At 38.9% G+C, this 21,767-nt stretch overlaps 1 protein-coding gene across 9 annotated transcripts in view; it reads right to left on the bottom strand.

Annotated features, from left to right (window-relative positions):
* Window positions 1–1,613: 1,613 nt before the first annotated feature.
* ADD3 (adducin 3) overlaps window positions 1,614–21,767 on the bottom strand; it is a 123,060-nt gene continuing 102,906 nt past the window's right edge. For 7 of the 9 annotated variants that reach the window (XM_015082952.3, XM_015082954.3, XM_027063029.2 and 4 more), the window contains exons 3-15: window positions 20,031–20,169; window positions 16,175–16,326; window positions 15,124–15,204; window positions 13,908–14,057; window positions 13,333–13,476; window positions 13,120–13,218; window positions 11,829–12,011; window positions 10,717–10,974; window positions 9,343–9,462; window positions 8,566–8,652; window positions 6,166–6,289; window positions 4,486–4,581; window positions 1,614–3,852 (exon numbers count right to left, since the gene is read on the bottom strand). In XM_015082952.3, the coding sequence (XP_014938438.1) occupies window positions 3,560–3,852; window positions 4,486–4,581; window positions 6,166–6,289; window positions 8,566–8,652; window positions 9,343–9,462; window positions 10,717–10,974; window positions 11,829–12,011; window positions 13,120–13,218; window positions 13,333–13,476; window positions 13,908–14,057; window positions 15,124–15,204; window positions 16,175–16,326; window positions 20,031–20,169 (1,926 nt within the window). In that variant the 3' untranslated portion in view covers window positions 1,614–3,559. The remainder of the gene's footprint in view (window positions 3,853–4,485; window positions 4,582–6,165; window positions 6,290–8,565; window positions 8,653–9,342; window positions 9,463–10,716; window positions 10,975–11,828; window positions 12,012–13,119; window positions 13,219–13,332; window positions 13,477–13,907; window positions 14,058–15,123; window positions 15,205–16,174; window positions 16,327–20,030; window positions 20,170–21,767) is intronic. The other 2 variants (XM_053207564.1, XM_053207563.1) reach the window with 1 other exon arrangement.

Below are 21,767 nucleotides of genomic sequence, written 5' to 3'. Positions count from 1 at the left end.
AAGCTTTAGTCTCATTATCTACAAAATGAAAATAACATCTACTTGGTTGGGATGTTGGGAAAGCCAAATTAGATAGTACACAAAAAGCACTTAGCATAATTTTTGATAACAGAAGGCATTAAAAAAGAGAGATGTTATCAATTACCTCCCCAGTCAAAACATGCCAATTATTGAAGGAAGCATTTTATCTCCACTCACGGGCATGAGGAGTAATTTTTACCATGGTTTCTGAGACATCACTTCAAAAATTGTTTCATCGTGTTCACCACAGGCATTAGAGTCCTTGCTGGTGGTGTTTTTATTGGTGAAATGGGTCTTGCTATGACAAAACGTTGAGAATAGTCTAGTGAGGAGAATGATAAGCAACAAAGGAAAACGTCTCCTCTTCTAAGTTCTGGGTATTTCACAACAAACATGGTGCCTACAGACTAAAGCGAGGGAAGTTAAAACTCAAAGGACTAGAAACATAGTGGATTGTTAGGTCTATTACACCCTCTAGTGGCCAAAAAGAAGATTGTTCTCTTAAAAATCTTGGTTTGGTCAAGATAGCAACTGGATGCGTATGTATCACCTTTGAGTTTAAAAAATAACCAGCTTGCCTTTATGCGCTTTTTACCTTTGTATTTACTCCATGCTGAATGAAAATACCAAGCACTAGAGGACAAGGCACAGGCAGCACACCTCTCATCCTAAATCAATTCTCAAATGTAACTAGAGTTAATCGTCTTTGTTGCTTTATGGAAGGGAATTTTGAAATGTGTACCTTTCTAAAGCAGCAATTTTTCACCACAGGGTTATTTACAAGCCAAGGTAATAATTAAATATGCCCAAGACTATGAATCTATTCTTCTCTGCCCAAACCCTTCATTTTTATAATGGGTAATTATAGTAAAAACTTCAATTAACCAGAACCCTCAATTAACATGATTTCCCTTCTTGCACTCTATTTTTAGGACAAAGTGGAAAAAAAATCACAAGAAGTCGTTCATGTGAAGGTCTGGGTTTGAAAATCTTCTAGGATGAATTATACTAAGTAGGAAAAAACCCACATTCACACCGTGATAATCAATATATAGGAGACCCATCTATCTATAGATCATCAAGAGCTGGAAGGGAATAGCTTTATTTTATTTTGAATGTTAATGTGCTGGAATTATAACCTATTTTCTGTTTTCTGTTGTTGTTTTTTTTACTGTCACATTGTTGCATAAATAAAAGGCAAAGAGAAGGGTAATGTATAAACTCAGCATATGTTCTGCAACATTTTCTATTCTATGTCCACAAATCTGAACAGGAGAACTGAGACAGAATCAGACCTAAGTCCTTCAAAGGTCTTTAGATCCCAGAGACACAGTTACGGTCACCTTACACTATTGAGACAAAATATAGGTCACTTGGGGAACATTTCTTCTACCATGACAGCTGACATAAGAAGCATTTTTAGATAGTGAATTTTAAACTAATTTGAAAATAAATTTACCAGGACATCACTTATTCAGAAGCAACAGTCCTACTCAAAATCTCACCATAGTAAAAAAAAAAATTCCACATTCCACAAAGGAATTCAGGCTAAGCAACCACCCCTGAATTGAAAGGTCATGATGCCAAATCCATCTATTTAAAATACTGTTTATTTGTGATTTAACATTAATTAGCATTACATCTAAGAGCAATATCAGATAACATTTATACATTTTCCACAGGACACAGAGGTTCATTGGCTCATTCTTTATGCCAAAGCAAGTAAATAGAGGCATTAGCAAAAGGTGCAAATAGTTCACTGTTGCGTTTAAAAAATATTTATGCACATTGCATTCATTTAAGATATATATATATTTAAAAAGTTATGGAAAAGCATAGTTCACAGGTTACTGTTTCTACATACGTTGTAATACAACATAAATGATGTAGAACATAAAAAAAAAAATCCTCAAATACAGAAGTAAGCAACTGAAAGTTTCTGCTAAGAGATTAAAACACTGATTCCAGTAGTTAGTGAGATCCAGAATGAAATTTCCAGGCTCCGTTTCAGCTTTGCATCATCGTACACATACGGCCAAACAGAACCAGCTGCTCCAGAACGCACTGTCATGTGTAATGTGATTTTGACACGCCAACTCATCCTCCAGAAACACTTTGGATTATTTTCACCCACTGACCATTTCGGATCATCGATTTTACATTGATTTGTGACATCACTTCGGTGAAGGGGAGAAAACTATATTAAGTCTAGGTTTAAATTTGTATTTACATTAGAAAGAAAGTTAACTGAAATAAGGTGAGAAAATTTTGTAAAAATCAAGAAGTGGTAGGTTTTCTCGTTGGGGGATCAGACCCACTGATTTCTTCTAGTGCTGCTTCTAAAGATACAGAAGTTAAAAGGAAACCAAGAAACACGATGATTTTGGCAGAGAAGCAGAATTTTAGAAATCTGGGACACGTTCCAAATAAACCTATGCTTCAAATCCTATCGTGACTGTGGGTCTTCATCAAACTAGAATTCTTGGCATGACACCGCTTTTGTTCCCTTCATTTTTCACTTTCTCTCTTCCTTTTCATTTGTTTCCCTCATGAGACCATCTTCATTCATTAGCAATACTAAGAGAAAAATACATTATAAGGTTCAAATGTGAATCTAGTTATACCTTGAAATGCTTTAATCTCCTTTAGATACCAAGTGCCTGGATTCTTGAATTAGATTTAAGCATACTTAGTACGAAGCAGCTTCAAATATGCTCTACTGTTATATGATTGGCTAATATGCTTATGATGCTTTTATATTGAATGGTATACAAACATCTCAACATACAAAAATCGTTTTTGCCAGAGTTAAACTAAATAACCCATGTACGTGTACAAAATCCCCTTTGTTGAAAAATAAGGGGCTTTCTCAACTAATAAAAAAGGAAGTTTTCAAAAATTATAGTTTACTAAAATGATTTTTTTTTTTTTGGCAAAGAAAGTTACTTCAGGTGAGGAAGTTTTATACTATGAATAAAATTCCAGATGAATCTTTTCTTAAACTTTTTTTTTAAAAAAATTCTGTGCCAGTGTATACTAATGCTATAGATTCTTAGAAGCTTTTAAAGCGTTCTGTTAATGCCCACTGAAACAATGGGAACCCAAAAGGTACGGTCAATAATCGTGGTAAAAAATTATAATCTGATTACCCAGTGAAGCAGGTGTTGAGAAATAAAAATTCTCTCGCTTGTGCACTGGTATTTCGTTTCCAACAGATATTATGGAGAAGGCCTGAAGTAATTCAGACAGATATCTGTTTGTGGTGAATTATAGTAATACTTCATGAGGGCAGAGCTAACTAAAACTAGCAATTATTCAAAAATTCAAAACCTTTTTTGGACATACAAAATGAGAGATGAATTTGAAGTTCTTTTCATAATATGTTTTTCTTTTAGTAAAATCCCTTTCCAGTTCTTAAAGTCCAGTTTGCTACATACCCCCAGTCTTCTCTACCACTGCATATTAATTATCAACTTAAGTGTGGTATTTAAATGTGCAATGTCACATTGTAATAATAATAATTATAAAAAGAGTTAAGTTAGGCTTCAACTTTCTCCTTTTTTTTGTTCTTTTTCAGAAAAGAAGGAGTACGGAATTTCTTCTTTTTCTTGGATGGCGATTTTGAAGGGGAGCCTTCAGGTGACAGGACTTCTTCAATTTTTTCTGGAGACTTAATGGTAATCTCGATGTTCTCTATGGTCGTGCTTGTGGTTAATCTACTCACTCGCTTCGCAAGCTCATCTTCAACATCATGCATATCATCCTTGCCATTCACCACCATGACGGGCACCTCCATGGAGATGAAGCTCTTGGAAAATAGCTCATGGTTTTCTACAAAAGGGGAGGGTTGGGTTGTTGTTGGTTTTTTTGGTTATTTTACATAGTTAACATCTTGGCTTTATTTTACAAAACTGAACTGATTTATGTAGCAACGTACTAAGGCATTACTTAAGTTTCAGTAAAGACAAATCATTACCTTAACATACTATGGATCTATTAGCATGAAGCTAGATTTTTCTTAAATAGTATAAAGGGGAAGGGGTCAAAGTTGCTAGACCAAAGCATGAAGGCTAGATAAGTCTGGTTTGATGATCTGACAGTTGCATTGTAAATCAAGTCAGTATAAACAAGAAAGACAACATGTATTTTTCTTGAATTTGGCAATCAAAACTGGAAAGATTTCATGCTCCTGATTGGAAGATGTAGGACAAACCACTTTTAATTTCACAAATTCTTAAGAACTACCAGTTGCCAAAATCCAGATTAAGGTAAGTCAACATAAACACTGAACAACACCAGCACACCACTTGGTGAAAAAATACATAAAATTATTGGGAGCTTTAGGTAAAATCCATGGCAAACTCATTGCAATCGGGTGTTCAATTTCCTTACGTGAAGACAAACGACAGAGGACAAACTCTTAAGACTAACTCAGTGAACGCTATGGGAAGTTACAGTGAATACCTTCTAATTTTTCAGGGATATTTTGCGGTGACTGAGTTTGAGACTGAATTTGTGAAACAGATGAAGCGTCATCTGAGAGTAATTCCTGCTCAGCATCTGTTGGACGAGAGTTTAGTTAAAAGCCATGCAAAACAAAGAAGCATAAGGTTTCGGGAAGGTTAGTGCATACGTCAAACGCCTGCAGACACATGATAAACTCTTCAGCAGTGAGCTAAGTATACTAACGGCTACCCCACGGATCGATAACTGCGCATTAAGAGGAGGTGAATGTGCGAACACTTCTGACTCTGCTAACAGTAACTTTACATACGTGCTTAGTAAGGAAGCATGGCTACGGACAGCCCAGGCAAATAATACGTAAGCATTTAGCTTTTGCTAGAGTGTTAGAAAACCAAAATATATTGAGCAGCCGGGTGAAAAGAATTAGGACACCTCACCAATGATGCTGCGTTCATGAGGCAGAATGCCTCCAAATTTTCAAACAATATCCAATTAGTGATTTCTGTCAGAGCAGTATTAGTGAGCTAATTCAGAAAGCCATAATGAATGTGGAAGAAACTATTTATAAAAAAAAAAAAAAAAATAGAAGCTGATGGTTCTAGAGTGCAATATTTGTTACCTGGCATCTTTAGGCTTTCAAAAAATAAGAGATTAAAGAGGGACATTTTACAAAATAGAAAAATAGAGAAAGTCTCTAACCTTAGGTCAGAATAAACAAATCCAATAATATCACTTAGAATATTTAATGTCGTCAGGATGACTCCCTTTTGTGACAAAAGGGAGTGACTAACACACTGATAAAAACTGTTCCCGGGATGATCCAGATGTCAATTCTTTCCACATGATAGCTAATGTGGACAAACATTTTTAACCATTGGTTCTGTTCTGCTTTGGGAAAAAATTTCCACTGTATGTTGTAGATGCTCTAAAGCAGAGGCTCTTGCCCTCTTGTGGGGTCACAGATTTCTTGTCCCTTACCCTGAATGCCCTCTTTCCCCAAATATATATCATACAAAATTAAGCACTCATTTTTCAGATGGTTCATGAACTGTTTGGAGCTTATCCAAAGATGCAAAATCAAGAACCCCTGCTATAAAGAATTTCTTATTCTTGAGAAAAAGGGAGTTAGTATTTAATTAGCTGGGGTTTCAGTAACAATTTTTAGACGGAATCCTTACTTAGGGTTCTGAAGTCAGAAAAACTCAACCTCACTAGAGTGCCCATGTACTTAATTAAAGAAAGTCACATCAAAATTCTGGCAGTTTTCTTTATATTTTGATTTCAAGATTATATATTGGCACCTTGTGGCACCCAAAAAGTATAAAAGCCACATAATATACATACTCTGTCATGTTTAAATCTATTACTGTATCTGTATTTATTTTAGTAAAGTAATACTTATCTGTGGATTTCATTTTACTATGGAAGACTTTTTGCTAGTGATCAGATTGCTTTCTGAGAAAAACTTTTCTCTACATGTTGACATACGTGAACTACAGTGGCTCTTCGCATTTTAGCTCCACCTACACTCAGTAAGGTCTGGGAGAGATGACAGGGAACAATCGATTGTCAAAGGAACATTTTAAAAAAACAACAACACTGACTGCCTTCTATCATCCAACTCAAGGTGTTCTGCTGTTGGTAGCATGGTTATCAGGCTTAATCTAAAAATGAACGAACCTTCCAGGCCTTGCTGTTTACGCTCGATTGTCTTCTTATACTCTTCAAGCTCGCCTTCTGTGAGATGACTGAAGGGGTTGGGAGGAGCTGGTGGGGCCTGATCGTCATCTTCAAATTGCATGGTCTTGCAAAGAAAAACATCGACAGATCGGAAGCTTATTCTTCAGAACTGGTTAAGAGGGCACAAAACAGAGCTGAGGGCTCCCAGGATGATAGTGGGAGACAGGCTGGAGACTGAAGAATTCTCCAGATAAATTAAACAGCCTCAGATAAAAGAACTACAGATATTGACATCTGGGGACTCCCCAGAGAGACGACCCATCAGCCTACAGTGAAGCTCACCGATTGCCAAGCTCTGCCCACACCCGGAGCATCGGACTGGCTTTTCAGTGTCCATTCTTAAATATAAACAGACTACCAGGTATTACCGGGTATTACCTGAGGAAAGCTTCCACCATGGAAGTGAGAGACCAGAACAAGAGAGAACTCAGAAGAAACAAGGACAATAAAAGCAGCTGAAGAAAATTTAAAATCGATTCCCTCCGAGCAATAAGAGAAAATACTGTATCCATGAAAGACTAGGATGTTATTTAAAAAACAAACATTCAGGGAATAAGGAGTCTTAAACAATTTTTAAAAATATATCAAAATAGAAAATTAAATGGAAGCATTAGAAAATAAAGTCGAACAAATCTCCCAGAAAGTAGGATAAAAAGACAAAGAAATGGAAAGTGAGAAACAGCATACCCTGACAGAAAAACAAATTGGGAGGGAAAAAATTATTGAAGAAATACATTTAAAAAATGCCCAGAGGGGCATGTGGGTGGCTCAGTCGGTTAAGCGTCTGACTCTTGGTTTCAGCTCAGGTCATGATCTCATGATCTGTGAGTTCAAGCCCCAGTCGGGGCTGACAGTGAGAAGCTTGCTTGGGATTCTCTCTCTGCCCCTCCCCTGCTCCCTCTGTCTCTCTAAAATAAATGAATGAATGAGTGAACGAATGAATAAATTAAAAAAAAAAAAATGCCCAGAACTGAAGAATAGGACTTGGCAGATTGCAAAGGGTTACTAAATGCAGAGAAATACAAAGAAAGACTAAAAGAAACCTACTACAGGGGCTCCTGGGTGGCTCAGTCGGTTAAGTGCCTGACTTCAGCCCAAGTCATGATCTCACGGTTCGTGAATTCGAGCCCTGTGCTGCAGAGCCTGGAGCCTGCTTCAGATTTTGTGTCTCCCTCTATCTCTGCCCCTCTCCTGCTTACACTCTGTCTCTCTCTCTCTCAAAAAATAAATAAAAAATTTAAAAAATTAAAAAAAAAAGAAACCTACTACAAAGCACAGCATTATAAAATTTCAGAACAGCAGGAATGCAGAAAAGGTGTAAAAGAATAAAAAAGAGCCCTATACAAAGTTACATGAATCACAGTGCTCTCTTCCTTCTCATCAGTAACAGGGGACAACAGAGTGATGTTTTCCATATTTGTGAGGTAAATGATTTCTAAACTAGAATTCTAGGTCTATTATTTAAACATTTCAAGGTAGAAGACAGGATTTCAGGCAGTTACCTCCTATGTGTCCTTTCTCAGAAAGCTATTAGAGGATATGCTCAATGATAGAGGGGGAAATCAAGAAACTGGAAGACTCAAGGCAGGAAACAGGAGACAGTACAGAGGCAAGAGGCAGAAGAATCCCCAGGATGAGCCTGTGCAGCTGGCCTGAAAGCCACCAGTCCAGATCTGGGCTGGAATGACAGAGCAATGAGAGATTAGCTGTTACCCTTGGACCTTTGTAAAGTAATATTAAGAAGGACTTTATAGTTCTTCCCAAACTTCTAAGCCAATGTACCCAAAACACTAAGCCAATGAAAAACGGAGGCAATTATTAACTCTAGGGGGAGAAAAGTGGTATAAGAAAGGAAATGTAATCATGGGATACTACCTGGCTGAGCAGTAAACATTTAATAATATAAACACCGAAAGCTGATTTAACAAAGAAATTGTAATACAATCTTTCCCCAACATTTTCTCGTCTCTGAAATCTGAACTCATCCAATAATTGATGGCTTCCTACAATTATAATTGTCAGGGTTTTTTCTCTTTTAGGGATCTACAAAATAATGGTACTTCTTGGAGTTGATGACATAGACTCAAAGTCAGTTGAGGTCTAAAATTGATAGGCGAAGAAAAAGCAGAAGAAGCTCTTTAGAAACATGAAGGTAAATGCTAGAAGAAAGTCCTTGCCCCTGGAAACTGGGAGCTGGCGTGGCATTTTAAGCGTTGCAATTACTTGACTCTTTAACTTGTGCTTATATTAACATTAGTAAAAATAAATACTCGTATTTAAAAAGCAAAGAAATTAGTGTGGTAGATGAAAACCCAAGAGCATGTGGCTTCATGGACTTACAGAAGGGGGCTTGTCCACAACAATTCCAGCAAGCAACTGCGACTGTGGTCCAGCTGTTTTCAAGTCATACCGGTTTTGTTCTCGAATCTGAATCAAAACATAGTAACGAGTTCTTGGGGGCAACTATGCAGACAGATGATTTTTACTCTTTTACTCTCTTTTCCCACAGGCTTGCTCCTTGACCACCCAGAGCCTCTTTCTTCCTGCCTCCACAAAGCCCTCTCCTACCATCCCAACAACTCACATTCATCTCCTCCACTCTTCCTAATGTATGATTTCCTATTGTCTTACGTGGTTGGAGAATTACCTTTTCCACTAACACTAGGGCTCACTTTCACTGATATAGCAGCAGTATGTGTACTACCTCTTCCCCATGGAGCCCGCTTGCCAGTGACTAGCACAGAGCTGGAGGTGTTCAATACAGGCTAACATTATACTGAGTTTCAGGGCGTCTGGTGGCTCAGCTGGTCGAGCGTCTGACTCTTAATTTCAGCGCAGGTCATGATCTTGCGGTTTGTGAGACTGAGCCCCACGTTGAGCTCTGTGCTGACAGTGTGGCGCCTGCTTGGGATTCTCTATCTCCCCCCTCTTTGCCTCTCCCTCACTTGCACATGCACGTTTTCCCTCTCTCTCTCAAAATAAATGCACTCATAAAAAAAATTATACTGCATTTCAAATTCTTCTGTATTCATACCCCCTGAGCTTGGTATTAATCAGATTTAATGACATAAAACGGTATAAAAATGACTCCCTTGGCCACAGATGACTACATCTTACCTTATTTCTCTTTTCTAGTACCTCATTTGGGTTTGTGTTTAAAGGAACAAATTGATTTGGATCTTCAATTTTGATAGGTGTTCCACTACTAACTTTAGAAGAGTCCTCTGCTCTCAACCACTAAAAAATAAAAAATTTTCTAGAATGAGGCTTTGTGTTAAGGAAATATGGTAGGTTTTTGGTAACTGTTTATTGTTTATTGACTCAAGGAGAGGGAGCACACACTGCCAATATTTTAAAGAATTTCACTAAGCAGTATTTAGTGGTCAATTACTGTATGTCTCATACTAGTTAGAAAAAGGCTCATGATCAGCACTCAAAAGATGTGATTACTATTTGCATGAATACTCACCTAGATGGCTATTTAAGTTTTCTTAATCTCTTAATCAGAGTCTGATCTCTTATTAACTCACGTTTAGAGCTGTGGCCTGCACTGAAGTTTTATCAGCTGATGATGGCTAAGTCACCAAAAAGGACTCAAGGAATCTCTTCAGATTTAGTTTTCCAGACTTCATTTTTCTATTTTTGGCTACACAGAGGGTAATCTGGTAGTAATCCATAATAGAACTACAGGGATGGAAAAGCCTTATATAATTTTTCTCCTTTATCCTTTATTATATCCTTTAAAGAAGACGAATATTCACCAAGATCAATAATGGCTGGCCATCAATCTCCACCAATAAAATCAATTCTGGGAAACTTAGGAGATTAATTCTGTTCTTTTACTAGGAGATAAGAAATCTTATAAGCAGGGAAAAACACTTTGAGGTCTAGGCACTTCCACAGTGAATGTTACTGATTTAAATGAGAGGATGAACCGATTTTGAGTATCTACAGAATATTTGGTGATCAGCACTCTAAAACTAAACCAAATCTGAAGCAAAATGTTGAAAAATATAAGACAATCCATTTCTCACTCTTCAAGATTTTGCCTAAAAGCATAACTGTGCAGTAATTCATGAAACTCTGGAACCATCATGTGTCGATAACCTTTATGGTTCTGATTCACTGGTACAATATAAACTGCAAAGCAGTACCAAGTAGTGGATTAAGAACTGGGCTCCAGAGTCACCGTATGCATTCAAATCTTGCCTTTACTATTCATAAATGATTAGTTAATCCCTCTGTGCCTCAGTTTTCACATCTATGAAACGGGAGAAAAACCACATCCTCTCCATGTTAAGAGTATTAAATGAGATAATTCATTTAAGTCACAGAAAACAAAGTATCTTGTACAAAGTTTATACCTGATAAATGACAGGTTAGTAGTATTATATTCAGCTTTCCCAACATTTTTAACATAGAACATTCAATTCATATAAGTAACTAGGCAAAATATTTAGTAGAGGCAAACCACATAAAATAGCAACATACTGTGATTTTGGTCCTGGGACTGGTTTCCCCATTCCGAGACTCCTCAGGCACATTCACTTTCATGTAAGTATTTGGTGAGTTCAGCCATCTTGTTTTTTCACGCTGCTGTCTCTGTGCCATGTATTTGAGAGGAGAGAGTGGCACTGTGTCATCCTCAAAGGAAAAAGCGGTCACAGTTGCTGGGATTTCCACGTCACTCTTGTGCCTAGGCTTCTCTCGAATGAGAGGATGCCTATAAGCATAGCCTGTTCTATACCCCTAAGGGAGCAAAAAAACCACATTTGAAATGATCAAACATGCACCAAACACAGCATTTGGACTCTTACTTCTTTAAACAAGTGATCAGAAAGACTCCTTTGTTGAAAAACAAAGACGAAAATATCTGTCAAACCTCATGTAACCTCCATTTATAACACTAGGGTTGAATTAAGCAAATTTCAAGATCTGGTGAAAACAGATTCCAGCTGACAATGTGATTTCCACTCACACAACTGTTCCTGACAAAGGTAATTTCAAAACTGCTGACCAGAAAATTTTCCTAGCTATTTTCCAGCTTTCTGGAAGCCAAATCTCAGTGCTCATTTAAATCTTTGTTCCTCAGTCTCAAGGCAATCTTCTTCTGACCCTTAGTGGAAGAGGGTAAAATCTAAAGTAAGATGACACTTAAATAAATAAATGTAAACCAAAAACGAAAGAAAGAAAAAAAAAGGGGCGCCTGGGAGGCTCAGTGGGCTAAGCGTCCGACTTCAGCTCAGGTCATGATCTCACAGCTCGTGAGTTCGAGCCCTGCATCAGGCTCTGTGCTGACAGCTCGGAGCCCGGAGCCTGCTTCGGATTCTGTGTCTCCCTCTCCCTCTGCCCCTCCCCCACTTGTGCCCTGTCTCGCTCTATCAAAAATAAATAAACGTAAAAAATAAAATAAATAAAGATGACACTTGCATGTTTCACTGTTTGATTCCTAAAAATGTGGTAAAATTACACTGGAATGCCTCCCTAGAGTCAAACTCAGCTCCCAGAGGTATAAGCACGTTCCCAGACCAAAGGGAGATGGAAGCGTTTGCTCTTGAATCCGCAGACATGAAATCCAAGTTTACGTTCAATTTTTCACCTACCAAATTATCCAGAGTCCTCATCAGCCCTTCAAACTCAATCTCGCCAACCTTCCATTTTTGATGGGAGCCCATATTCACTCCTCCTCCTCCAGCTGTTGCTATAGCATGAGTGAAAGATTTATACTTCTGAAGATCCAGCACAAGCAGATTGTCTACTCCACCTGCCCCTGCTAATGCCTGCACCTGTAATCGATGGCAAAATATAGAGGCACAAGACTGTAAAAGATTATAATGAATATTTTACCTTTAAAAAGGCAGGATTTCACTTCAGCAAATACCTATTTAACTTGTCCAGGCTCCTAACAACAGGAATAAGGCAATACACTTGTAAAAATGGGCAGCTGAAGTATCTTTTCCATTGATCTGAAAAAGATACCTTCCAGGATTCTGATCCTCCCTGATGGAAAACACATTTAGAGCCATTCCTTTTAACATATTTCAAGAAACTGAATTCTCTTGCCAAATTTTAAAGTTATCTTGCAGTTTTCCCTTGGCTATCCTTTTTTTTTTTTTTTTTTTTTTTGCTGGAAGTTATAATTTTAAAGAAATATAGACACTACACTGTGAAGTTAAGGATATTTAGGCAGAAGCAGCTCATTATCTTAATTTCATCAAGCTTTTCACAGCTTCGTTTAAGAAGGGACTGCTAGAGCAACAACAACAAAAAAGTTGGTTGTTAGACATTAAAACTGACAGAAAAGATTTTTCCCCTTTATTGTGGCCCTCTAATAAATTGAGATTATTACCATTTGCTTCAAGAGAATCTTCCTGAAGAGGGAAATTAGGTCTGTTAAAAATACATTCAGCTTCTCTGAGGAAAAAAGTAGTTAATAAATAGCCAACCTATTATAATAAGGTTGAGGCTGTGAAATTGTTGGAAACTGCAGGAGTTCATAAAACTTCTGGCCCTGCTCCTTGCGCTTTTTATAAAAGTGGCTACATCTGATCTTTGATGACGGACGGTTGCCTCTGTTTCTAATTAGTGTGACCACAACCACTACAGGGTAAAAACAGAGACAATTACAATTAAGCAGGATTATGGGGAAAACGATGTTTATGAGGCTCTCAGATTTGTGTGTGTGCGTCTGTATGTGAATTTTAATTTTTTCCTCTTTTCAATTCAAGAGATAACTGAGTTGACCCTTTTTATTCAAGTAAAGCAGATCTCTTAAAAGACAAAACAAAAAGCCACCAACCAATAGGACTTTGAAAATAAATAATACAAAACCCAATACAACAAGCAAATTGCAAAAAATAAAAAACAAGTGTGTGGGGGGATAATTTTTCCTACCTGAATCTCACAGGCTATCTGCACATTAAATATATAATGAAAAGCCTCCTCAATCGTTTCTCCAAGGGCTACCACACCATGATTTCTGAGTACCAGCACCTAAAATAGAATCACAAAGCAATCACTTTAAAATAACTGGCATAGCTCACACTGTTTTTCATCAACAGCAACGGCAACAAAAATAGCTCCTTCGATAGGAACTCTACTGCATACCTTACAACTTGGCCCCAGAACTTTCTGTAGTTGAATTCTCTCCTCCTGTTCATCAAGTGACCCTTGGTAGTCATAATAGGCGACATCTCCCAGGAAGAGGGACTCTTGAGAAATTGGAAGGATCCCACACTTCATGGAGGATACCTATTTGATTGGGCCCATGTTAAAAGAACATATTTAGTTACTAGTTACACTCTCCTAAGAACCGGATTCTTTAGTCAGCTCAGGAAGCACTGGCCTAATTCACTGAGTCCACCATTCCAACCCCTCTCTCACTTTAGCTCTTCACTTCTTCCAGAAAGAAAAAAGAAGGAAAAAAAAAAAAAAGGACTTAGGGGATAGAACTCAATTTAAACGTTGTGCCAAATATTATGAAAGAAACTTTACTCCAAAGAGCTCAGCACCCAATTATTAGCTGATTAGTGAAAAATGCAAATGCTATCTCTCTAGTTGTTTCCTACAATGTCAGCATCTGGTCCAAAGGAAATTTTGCTTTCTGGGTATGCAGAGGATTAATATTTTCAGTATACTACACTTCCCAGAGTCATTGCTGGTTTTAGCCTTCAGCAACTTACAGCTGCTGTTGCCAGGGTATGGATGTGTATCACACACTTAACATCAGGACGTGTTGAATAGATCGCAGCATGGGGACTGAAGCCTGTGTGGTCAATTTTCAAGTTAGTACTTCCCTGATCAACCACTTCTCCTATGATATTGACTTTCACCTGGAAAAAATCAGAGAGACATATTTAATTGGTACACATGTATCAAAGTTTGCCTGTGATCCACAAACCAAACCAGGGGAGGGGGCCAACTTTTTTTTGTCAAAGGCCAAATAGTCAAAATTTTAGACTTTGTGGGCCTCTGATGCAACTACTCAACTCTGCCACTTTATGTAGAGCCACTCAGAACTGTAGAAGAATGGGTGTGGCTTTGTTCCCATAAAACTTTATTTATAAAAACAGGCAGTCTGAAACAAAATTTCGAATTTAGTAAGAAGCAGTTTCCAAAAAACCAAATAACTTAAACTCTTCACTAAAGGTCTGAACAAGTCCAGTGTTTACTGAATTGGCTGGAAAATTTCCATTTGCTGACACTGTAGCACCCAGAACCAATGGAGTTCCCGTCATCCCAGAGGCCAATGACAGTGCCTATGAGTACTATCATGGAAAAATAAAATGCCACACAGTCAGCCAGCCCCTCTGCTCACACCAACTGAACTTTATTGAAATCTATTTATAAAATACACATAGACTTTGTGGTTTTTAAAAGTTCCAGAGTGTACAGGGTGGAAAAAAAGTCAAAGGATTCCCTCCAAAACATGGATACTTCACTGATAAGACCAACTTATTTATGAGTCTCTTCAACCACCTTGTTTTTCTTGACCCTGAAAGCTTTTCTTAAAAATCAACATAAGTTGGGGTGCCTGGGTGGCTGGCTCAGTTAAGCGTCCGACTTCAGCTCAAGTCATGATCTCACGGTTCATAAATTCGAGCCCCACTTTGGGCTCTGTGCTGACAGCTCAGAGCCTGGAGCCTGCTTCGGATTCTGTGTCTCCCTCCCTCTCTGCTGCTCCCCCGCTCGGGCTCTGTCTCTCTTTCAAAAACAAATAAAGGCTAAAAAAATTATTTTTTTTAAAAATCAACATAACTTTCCAAACTCTTTCCTGTTCACTAAGCAAATGTTTTTTCCATCCATACCTTTTCTTGTTCTGTCCCGTACTGAAAGCTGAAAACTGTTAGAAAAGCACAAAGAAGCACAGAAAAAGTAACATAGGAATGAAAATCATACCAAATTGGAGGCTGTGGCTTCAGAAAAAGACAGGCCTCTAGGAATTATTATTATGTGGTCTTGCTCCTTACTTATTCTTACCTGGGAGAAAGAAAAACAAACAAACAATAGGCAATTACTATGAGGTCGTTCATATTTTGCAGTGTAAACACGACTAGAAATATATTTGTAGTGAATAACTGTAAGAGATCTGGGAGGGTGGGGAAAGCAACAAAGTAGAAATTAAAGGTATGCAATGGGAAACTTTCCTTGAAAAGTTTTCTTCCCTCAATACTCAAGCACTTGCTAAAAATTTCTGCCATTAGTTTCTCATTTACTGGACTTCCCTAAAGCTTTATCCCGGGAGCTCTAAGGTTGCTTAGGGTCAGCTACATTCATGAGAAAATATTAAGTGAATGTGGTAATGACTATAATCTTGATTTACAACATGGAAATGAAGGGGAAAGGGGCAAAGGAAAGAGAAGTCTTCCTGGGAGGGCAGGAAGGAAGTGGAGACGGAAGGGGAAACACAGGAGAGGCTGCAGGGGGTGGGGAGTGGGGTGGGGAAGAACTCTGGGAAGACAGCACCTAGCACTGGCACCACTTCCATTACAGTCTTTTCATACTTTTTTCTTCCAAATGTTGTCTGGTTTCCAAGTGTGACAACATGAAAACACAGATGATAATGAACGGAAAAAATACACTTAAAGAGAATAAAGACCAGAGAGGAAACGTCCCAGGCCTCCTCTACTTTGCCTGCCCCAAGTGCTTTTCAGTGACCCTCATGCTCAGACAGAATTAACACAGAGAAAACTGTGCCAGAAGGATTTCTTTTCAGATGGTTTTTGCAACTGGTTTGAACGAAAAGGACAACACAGACGGTAAATGAAAGAGAAAGTGAGATTAACCACAGCCTCTCTTTTGGAGAGGTTTAAATCAGGATTAGGTTGTAACCCAGCATGCTAGGTTCAGAAAATGAAGACTGATCAGACTTAGGAGTCAAGGGGAGAAGAATACAGTTGCCTTCTAGTTGGGATTTTTTCAAAAAGGAATTGAAAGCCAAAGAACTCACGGAGATATAGGTATTTGCCAGGTGTGCCCATCCAAACAAGTCCACGAGTCTATACAGGCTGGCAAGCTTACAGCGAGTAAGTTTCTCTCCCTTCACGTAGGAGGATGTATCTGCCCCAGGGAGGTCATTGATAGGTGTGACCATGCCGAGACCTAAAAGGAGGAGGTGTGGATAGAGACTGTGGTCAAGTCAAGTACTGCTGCACCTGGAAGCAGCCGGAGTCTGGGAGTGTCCCAGCCTTGTAAATTCGGATGTGAAACTTATCAGCCCGCACAATGTTTCATTAGCTTATCTTCCTTTGGAGAAAGGCGCATCAGCAATCTTCTCTGCTGTTTCGTCTAGTACTGTACTTGTGGGGGAGGGACTTGGTAGGGAGTCAGGTTCACACCACTGGAGGAAAATGGTCACATGATTCCAAAGGTGAAAGTGTTCTTAATCCTGAGGTTACTGCTAACTTTATGATGAAAAGATCCCAACGGAAAGCTACTTTTCTAATAGCCCTTTTGACTTTTAGTCAAACAAAAATTATTTAAAATGGAAAAGAATGCATTCAAACCACACTGTGCCTTCTGCCATGACTAAGCAACAAAACCTAGTTTTGCTTGGGTTTTAATGACCCAATTGCTAACTTCAGATGTGATCAAGTTCCACTTTTTCTTAGTCTTTGTTCTCCTTGACACCATTTACCACGTCTTCCCTAGAATTCTTCTACAGGCCTGTGTGGTATCTTCTGGATCTCTTGTTCCCCTTTCACCTGCTGCTTCTTTCTCCTTCGACAAGTTCTCTTCCCTTTCTCCCGTCTGTGGCTCCTTCCTGAAGCTCAACCATCCCCTACACTCCTCTCTCATGTTCCTTTTCCCCATGAAAACGCTACAGACTCAGACACCCTGGTCTTTACCTGTGAGCAGGCCCTCCTGCCCACCCTTCAGCCTGCTGCTTCTAACTGCTTGACACTGTAACAGACAAGTTAAAAGAGTAGAAAAGTGATTTTTATCTCCCTGCTTTTTCCTACCTTCTCACTTCTCCTCAGTCTTCTGATACTGATGGTACTACAATTCCCACAGGATCAACGTAACCTGTCCTGGGCGACCAGACGTATTTCATCACCACGTTCCACCACTTTCTTCTTTATGAGTTCCCTCATTCTCCATCCTTGAGTTCAGGCCTCATCTCACATGTAAGCCTTCTCATTCTTGTCCTCGCCTTTGGCCCCTCTCTTTATAAATCCATTCCACATAAAGTCATCAGATTGAGTTTGTAAAGGAACACGGTTAGCCTCACTACTCCCCTGCTCAAAGTTTTGCAGAAGCCCCAGACCTGAAGGCCTACAAGATATTCATGTAAGTGCATAAACCAGGCCTGGTGCAGCCCGTAGGCCGCTAGAGATAGCACAGGCCTGGGATAAAGGGGCAGCTATAACTCCACAATCAGCTGCTACCGTGTGAGAATCTGAGTTCAGGGCTATCAGAAAGTTTCAACTTTAAACTTGGGCCCCAAGTCAATACTGTAATGTGAGATCTTCTACTTGTGAAATGTTGTGAACTAATTCAAAGAAATAGTTTCAATATGTAAGCCATTATGAAACAACATAATTTCTAACAAAATTTCAGAGTCAGCCATTTAATCGATCTCCCGCTTTCCCCACCAACTTTAACTTCCACTTTCGACAACATAAATTTTCCAGCCAAACTGGCTGATTTGTACTCCCTGACCTCTGAGCTGTGAGACACAGCTTTCCCGCAGCCATGCCTTTGTACATTGCGGCTGCCCCTTCCTGCTGGGGTATCTAGGACACACACAGGATAGCTCCTCTTATTATTTTGGTCTTCCTGGACCAGTCTTCCTCTTCTAACTTTCGAAATTTTCTCTTTAGAACCTTTTCTTCTCTGCCTATACCCTCTTGTATGATTTAATCTACACACACGGCCCTGATGAATACTTCCCCATGTCCATCTGCCAAGTCACTCTCTTAGGCTCTAGGAGTGTTTTTCCAACTGCTACAAGGTCTTGGCAACTCTGGGCAACCCTGGCATGCCTGAAGTTGAACTTCTTCCATTTCCCAAGCCAAAGAGATCCCCAACTCTGGACATTCCTATTTCTGTCTACTAATAATACCATGAAATTCTCAGTTAATTCTTCACACAGAAACTATACAGGTCTTTCTACATCACCCTTCTGCTTAAATGGCTTTTCAAAATTAGAATAGAATCCAAACTTCCAACCCTGGCTGCAAAGCCCTACATAATTCAGCCTCTCTGCCTGTTTCTGATCTCACTTTGTTCTACTGGTTTCCCCCAAAACCATGTTCCAGACCATAACCTTTAATTTTTGTTCCTTGAAGAGACCACCAAATTCATTGTCCTCTTATTTCCATCTGACACTTGTACTTGTCCCTTCTACTTGGACTGTTTTCTCTCAATCTTGGTATGGTTTGCTCCTCCTTGTCATTCAGATTTCAGTTTCAATGTCCCCTTCCTCAGAGAGATTCTCTCTGATCACCTAATCTAGTCACCTAGCTCCTCCTATCAAATCACCATCTATTAATTATCTGCATAGCACTTATTAACTGACCATTTTCCGTCTCCATAAGGACAGGAATCTTGTCTCTGGTTTATCAGTGTATCTCCTATCTCTAACAGGGTGCTTAGAACATAATAGATACTCAATATTATAGAAAAAGCAAAACAAACAAACAAGCTCAACCTTTGAATTTTTGTTTCTTCTAATAGAATGTTTCTTCCAAGATACAGGAGTGATTTTGTAACTCATAGTTCTTCTCCCCCACTATCTACACCATCTCCTCACATCAAACTGTTACTAAGTCATCTCTATTCTTCCTTAGTTATGCCTTTCTCATATCTCTTCCTTTTTGTACTCACACTACTATTTTAGTTCAAGCATGTATACCTCACATTGGGACCCTTTCAAAGATTCTTTAACCGGTATATATGTGCCGACACACTGGTCCACTTTGAGTTCTACAAACATACCTTAACCCAGCATGTTTTCAACATCAGGTCTCAATTGTTATGCCATTCCTCTATTTGGAAAGTACTTGCATTTACTGACTCTTACTTATAAATCTATAACCAAACCAAACCAAACCAAACCCAAAACCAAAGAAAGGCAGAAATGAAGGAAGAGAAGGAAAACAAAAGAAAAGAAAAAAGAGGAAAAGAAAATCCCTTGATGCTGATATGACGTCTCATCCCTTGACTCGGACCCGAAGCAGTCCCTGACATTACCTTCTGGCACTCTGCACCTGTCCTGGTATTGCGGGGAGTTCCAGACATATCTTGCTGATGTGTATAAAGTGCTTAGTGTTCAGCTCACCAAACTGGTGCTCTTACTAAAGAGTTGTTAAATGTAAAAATATCTTAACCCCTCTTTTACACCAAATTCTAACCACTCCATCTTGTAAAGCCTGGTTAGCTCAGGCCTCTCTTTTTTCAGAGTTTTCTCAGTCCACTTCAACCAATAATCAATCTCAACTCTCAGTTCATAGTATGATGACTTATAAAAGGCCATTAGACAATTTCTTACGAACTGCTTTGTAATGTTTTACAGTTATCTTTCAGTTTTAATTTTTTTTTTGCATTCATGGTAGGTCTCCTCAACTAAAATTATGCATTTATGTAGGACAGGGCCCATGTCTTGTAACTATTTTACAATCTCACAAAGTCTAGTAAATGCCCGGTTGATAACAAAAGGTAAGAGAGTTTAACACTATATTACTCTAAGTATTAGATGTTATAAACTTAAGGACTGAACCAGAGTAGAATATGCTGCTAGAGATGTGCCGTGTTCAAAGTAGAGATAAAATTATAATTTTTTAAACTTTTCAAAACTGACGTACTGAGAGGTGGTGAAGTAAAGCCCGAGAAAGAATTGGTCGTGATGTAATCTGCGATCTGCTGTAATGCCAGCAATCCAGTTGGGTTGTGGCCTTTCTTCATCTGTTCTTGGATAAGGCATTCCAGATCTTCCCGAAAGGCCTGTAACACACAAAAATGACCACTGAGCTCATACATCTCACTTGGAGCAGAACAAACCAAACATAACTTTCTCTATAATCAATCTTTTTCCCATCCTTCTTTTGAATACGGTTTCATCTACACAATTTTGAAACAAATATAAAACATAAAATAATAAAACAGTGGAAGAAGGAGGCAAGAAGCTTGCCTTCAGGGGAGGAAAAAAATCGTTAGAAAGTCTTACTCTCAAAGAAAACGAGCTATCATCTACAATAGACAGATATAAAGCCAACTCTGTTAACAATATGGAACTAGAGTACCAAGTACAGACTGATGCAAAAAGAGAGCCATTCCTCGCCCAGTGGCCTCATTACCTAGGTTGGGCTAGAGTCCCTATTTGGATGGGGCAAGACTCTGACTACAGACTGACTCACAGAAATCTTCACTAAGACATACTACGTACATCACGGCTTCCATTTTAAGAATTCCGTGGCAATTCCCTTAACTCTATGAAGACTGAAAGCAAACTGATAAGAGCTGAGAACTGTTCACTCTCCTTCTGCAACACTGTGCTAAAGAAAGGACATTTTCCCCCAACTTTGGGTACTATATGTTCCTGTTCTGGAATTCCGCTATATTTCTTGGGGGCATATGTGTATGTGTCAGAAACAGTGTTCATATCAGTAAAAATTCTGAACGTTAAGAGAAATTTTCTATTCGAATAACCCTTAAGTTGCTAATATGATTCATCATTTGAAACCTCTCTCAATCCTTTACATTACTTGAAATAGCTCATTTTTTATTTCCATAACACCTAACCAATACTTATTTTATTAAATTCATTTGTTTTCTTGCTCAAACCTTTTCCCATTCATTTTAAATACAAAAGCTCTTGCAATGTAAGTCCTCTAAACCTTGCTTTTGGTTACATATGAAACAGAATCCCTGCCAGAAATTAAGTTCAATTTTTAACCACTTCACCTAAGAGGGAGAAGGCAGAAAACTGCTCCGGAATCACAACCTCCAAGAGGAGTCCATACAAACACCTTGGAGATCACTGGAGAAATCTTTTTCAGAAGGGTGAATTTCCTTTCAGTCACCAACAGTAGCCTTCTTTATAAGGCTGAGAATAAGATCTCCTGGAGTCCCTGCTTAGATGTAGACTTGCATCGTGGATGACCGAATGATTCAGATTTTCAGAAAGGACTTCTTTAAAAAAAAAAAAAAAAAAAAAAAAAGGCATAGGAGCCCATGATGGAAGGAGAAATGTGGTTTGAGGCTATGAGGTAGTAAATATTAGGACCAGTCCCGACTCAATGCTTGTGTTGCTTTTAGAGAAACAGTTGAGAGGCATCCATGATCTGAATTGAAAGAGCTGAGGGCGAAAAACTATAATCTTGGGAGCTCAATCATGGGGCACCATGGAACACCCTAAGTGAGCTTAGCACAGGAAGAGGGGGAGGGAGGTCACCTTTCCCTGATGCCCCAGAGTGGCCTGTGCAGACATCTGTGTCAACAGTGAACCTGCATCTCCTGTTGGACAGGGTAAGACTCGTTTTCAACACCACTACCATGTGGGCAGGAAGGCACAGTGGCCGAGGTGGACTGAAGAGACTTTA

Source organism: Acinonyx jubatus, chromosome D2 (assembly GCF_027475565.1).
Source record: "Acinonyx jubatus isolate Ajub_Pintada_27869175 chromosome D2, VMU_Ajub_asm_v1.0, whole genome shotgun sequence".
Lineage (NCBI taxonomy): Eukaryota > Metazoa > Chordata > Mammalia > Carnivora > Felidae > Acinonyx > Acinonyx jubatus.
Note: the sequence above shows the minus strand (reverse complement) of the source record. Positions and strands in the feature narration are given on the sequence as shown.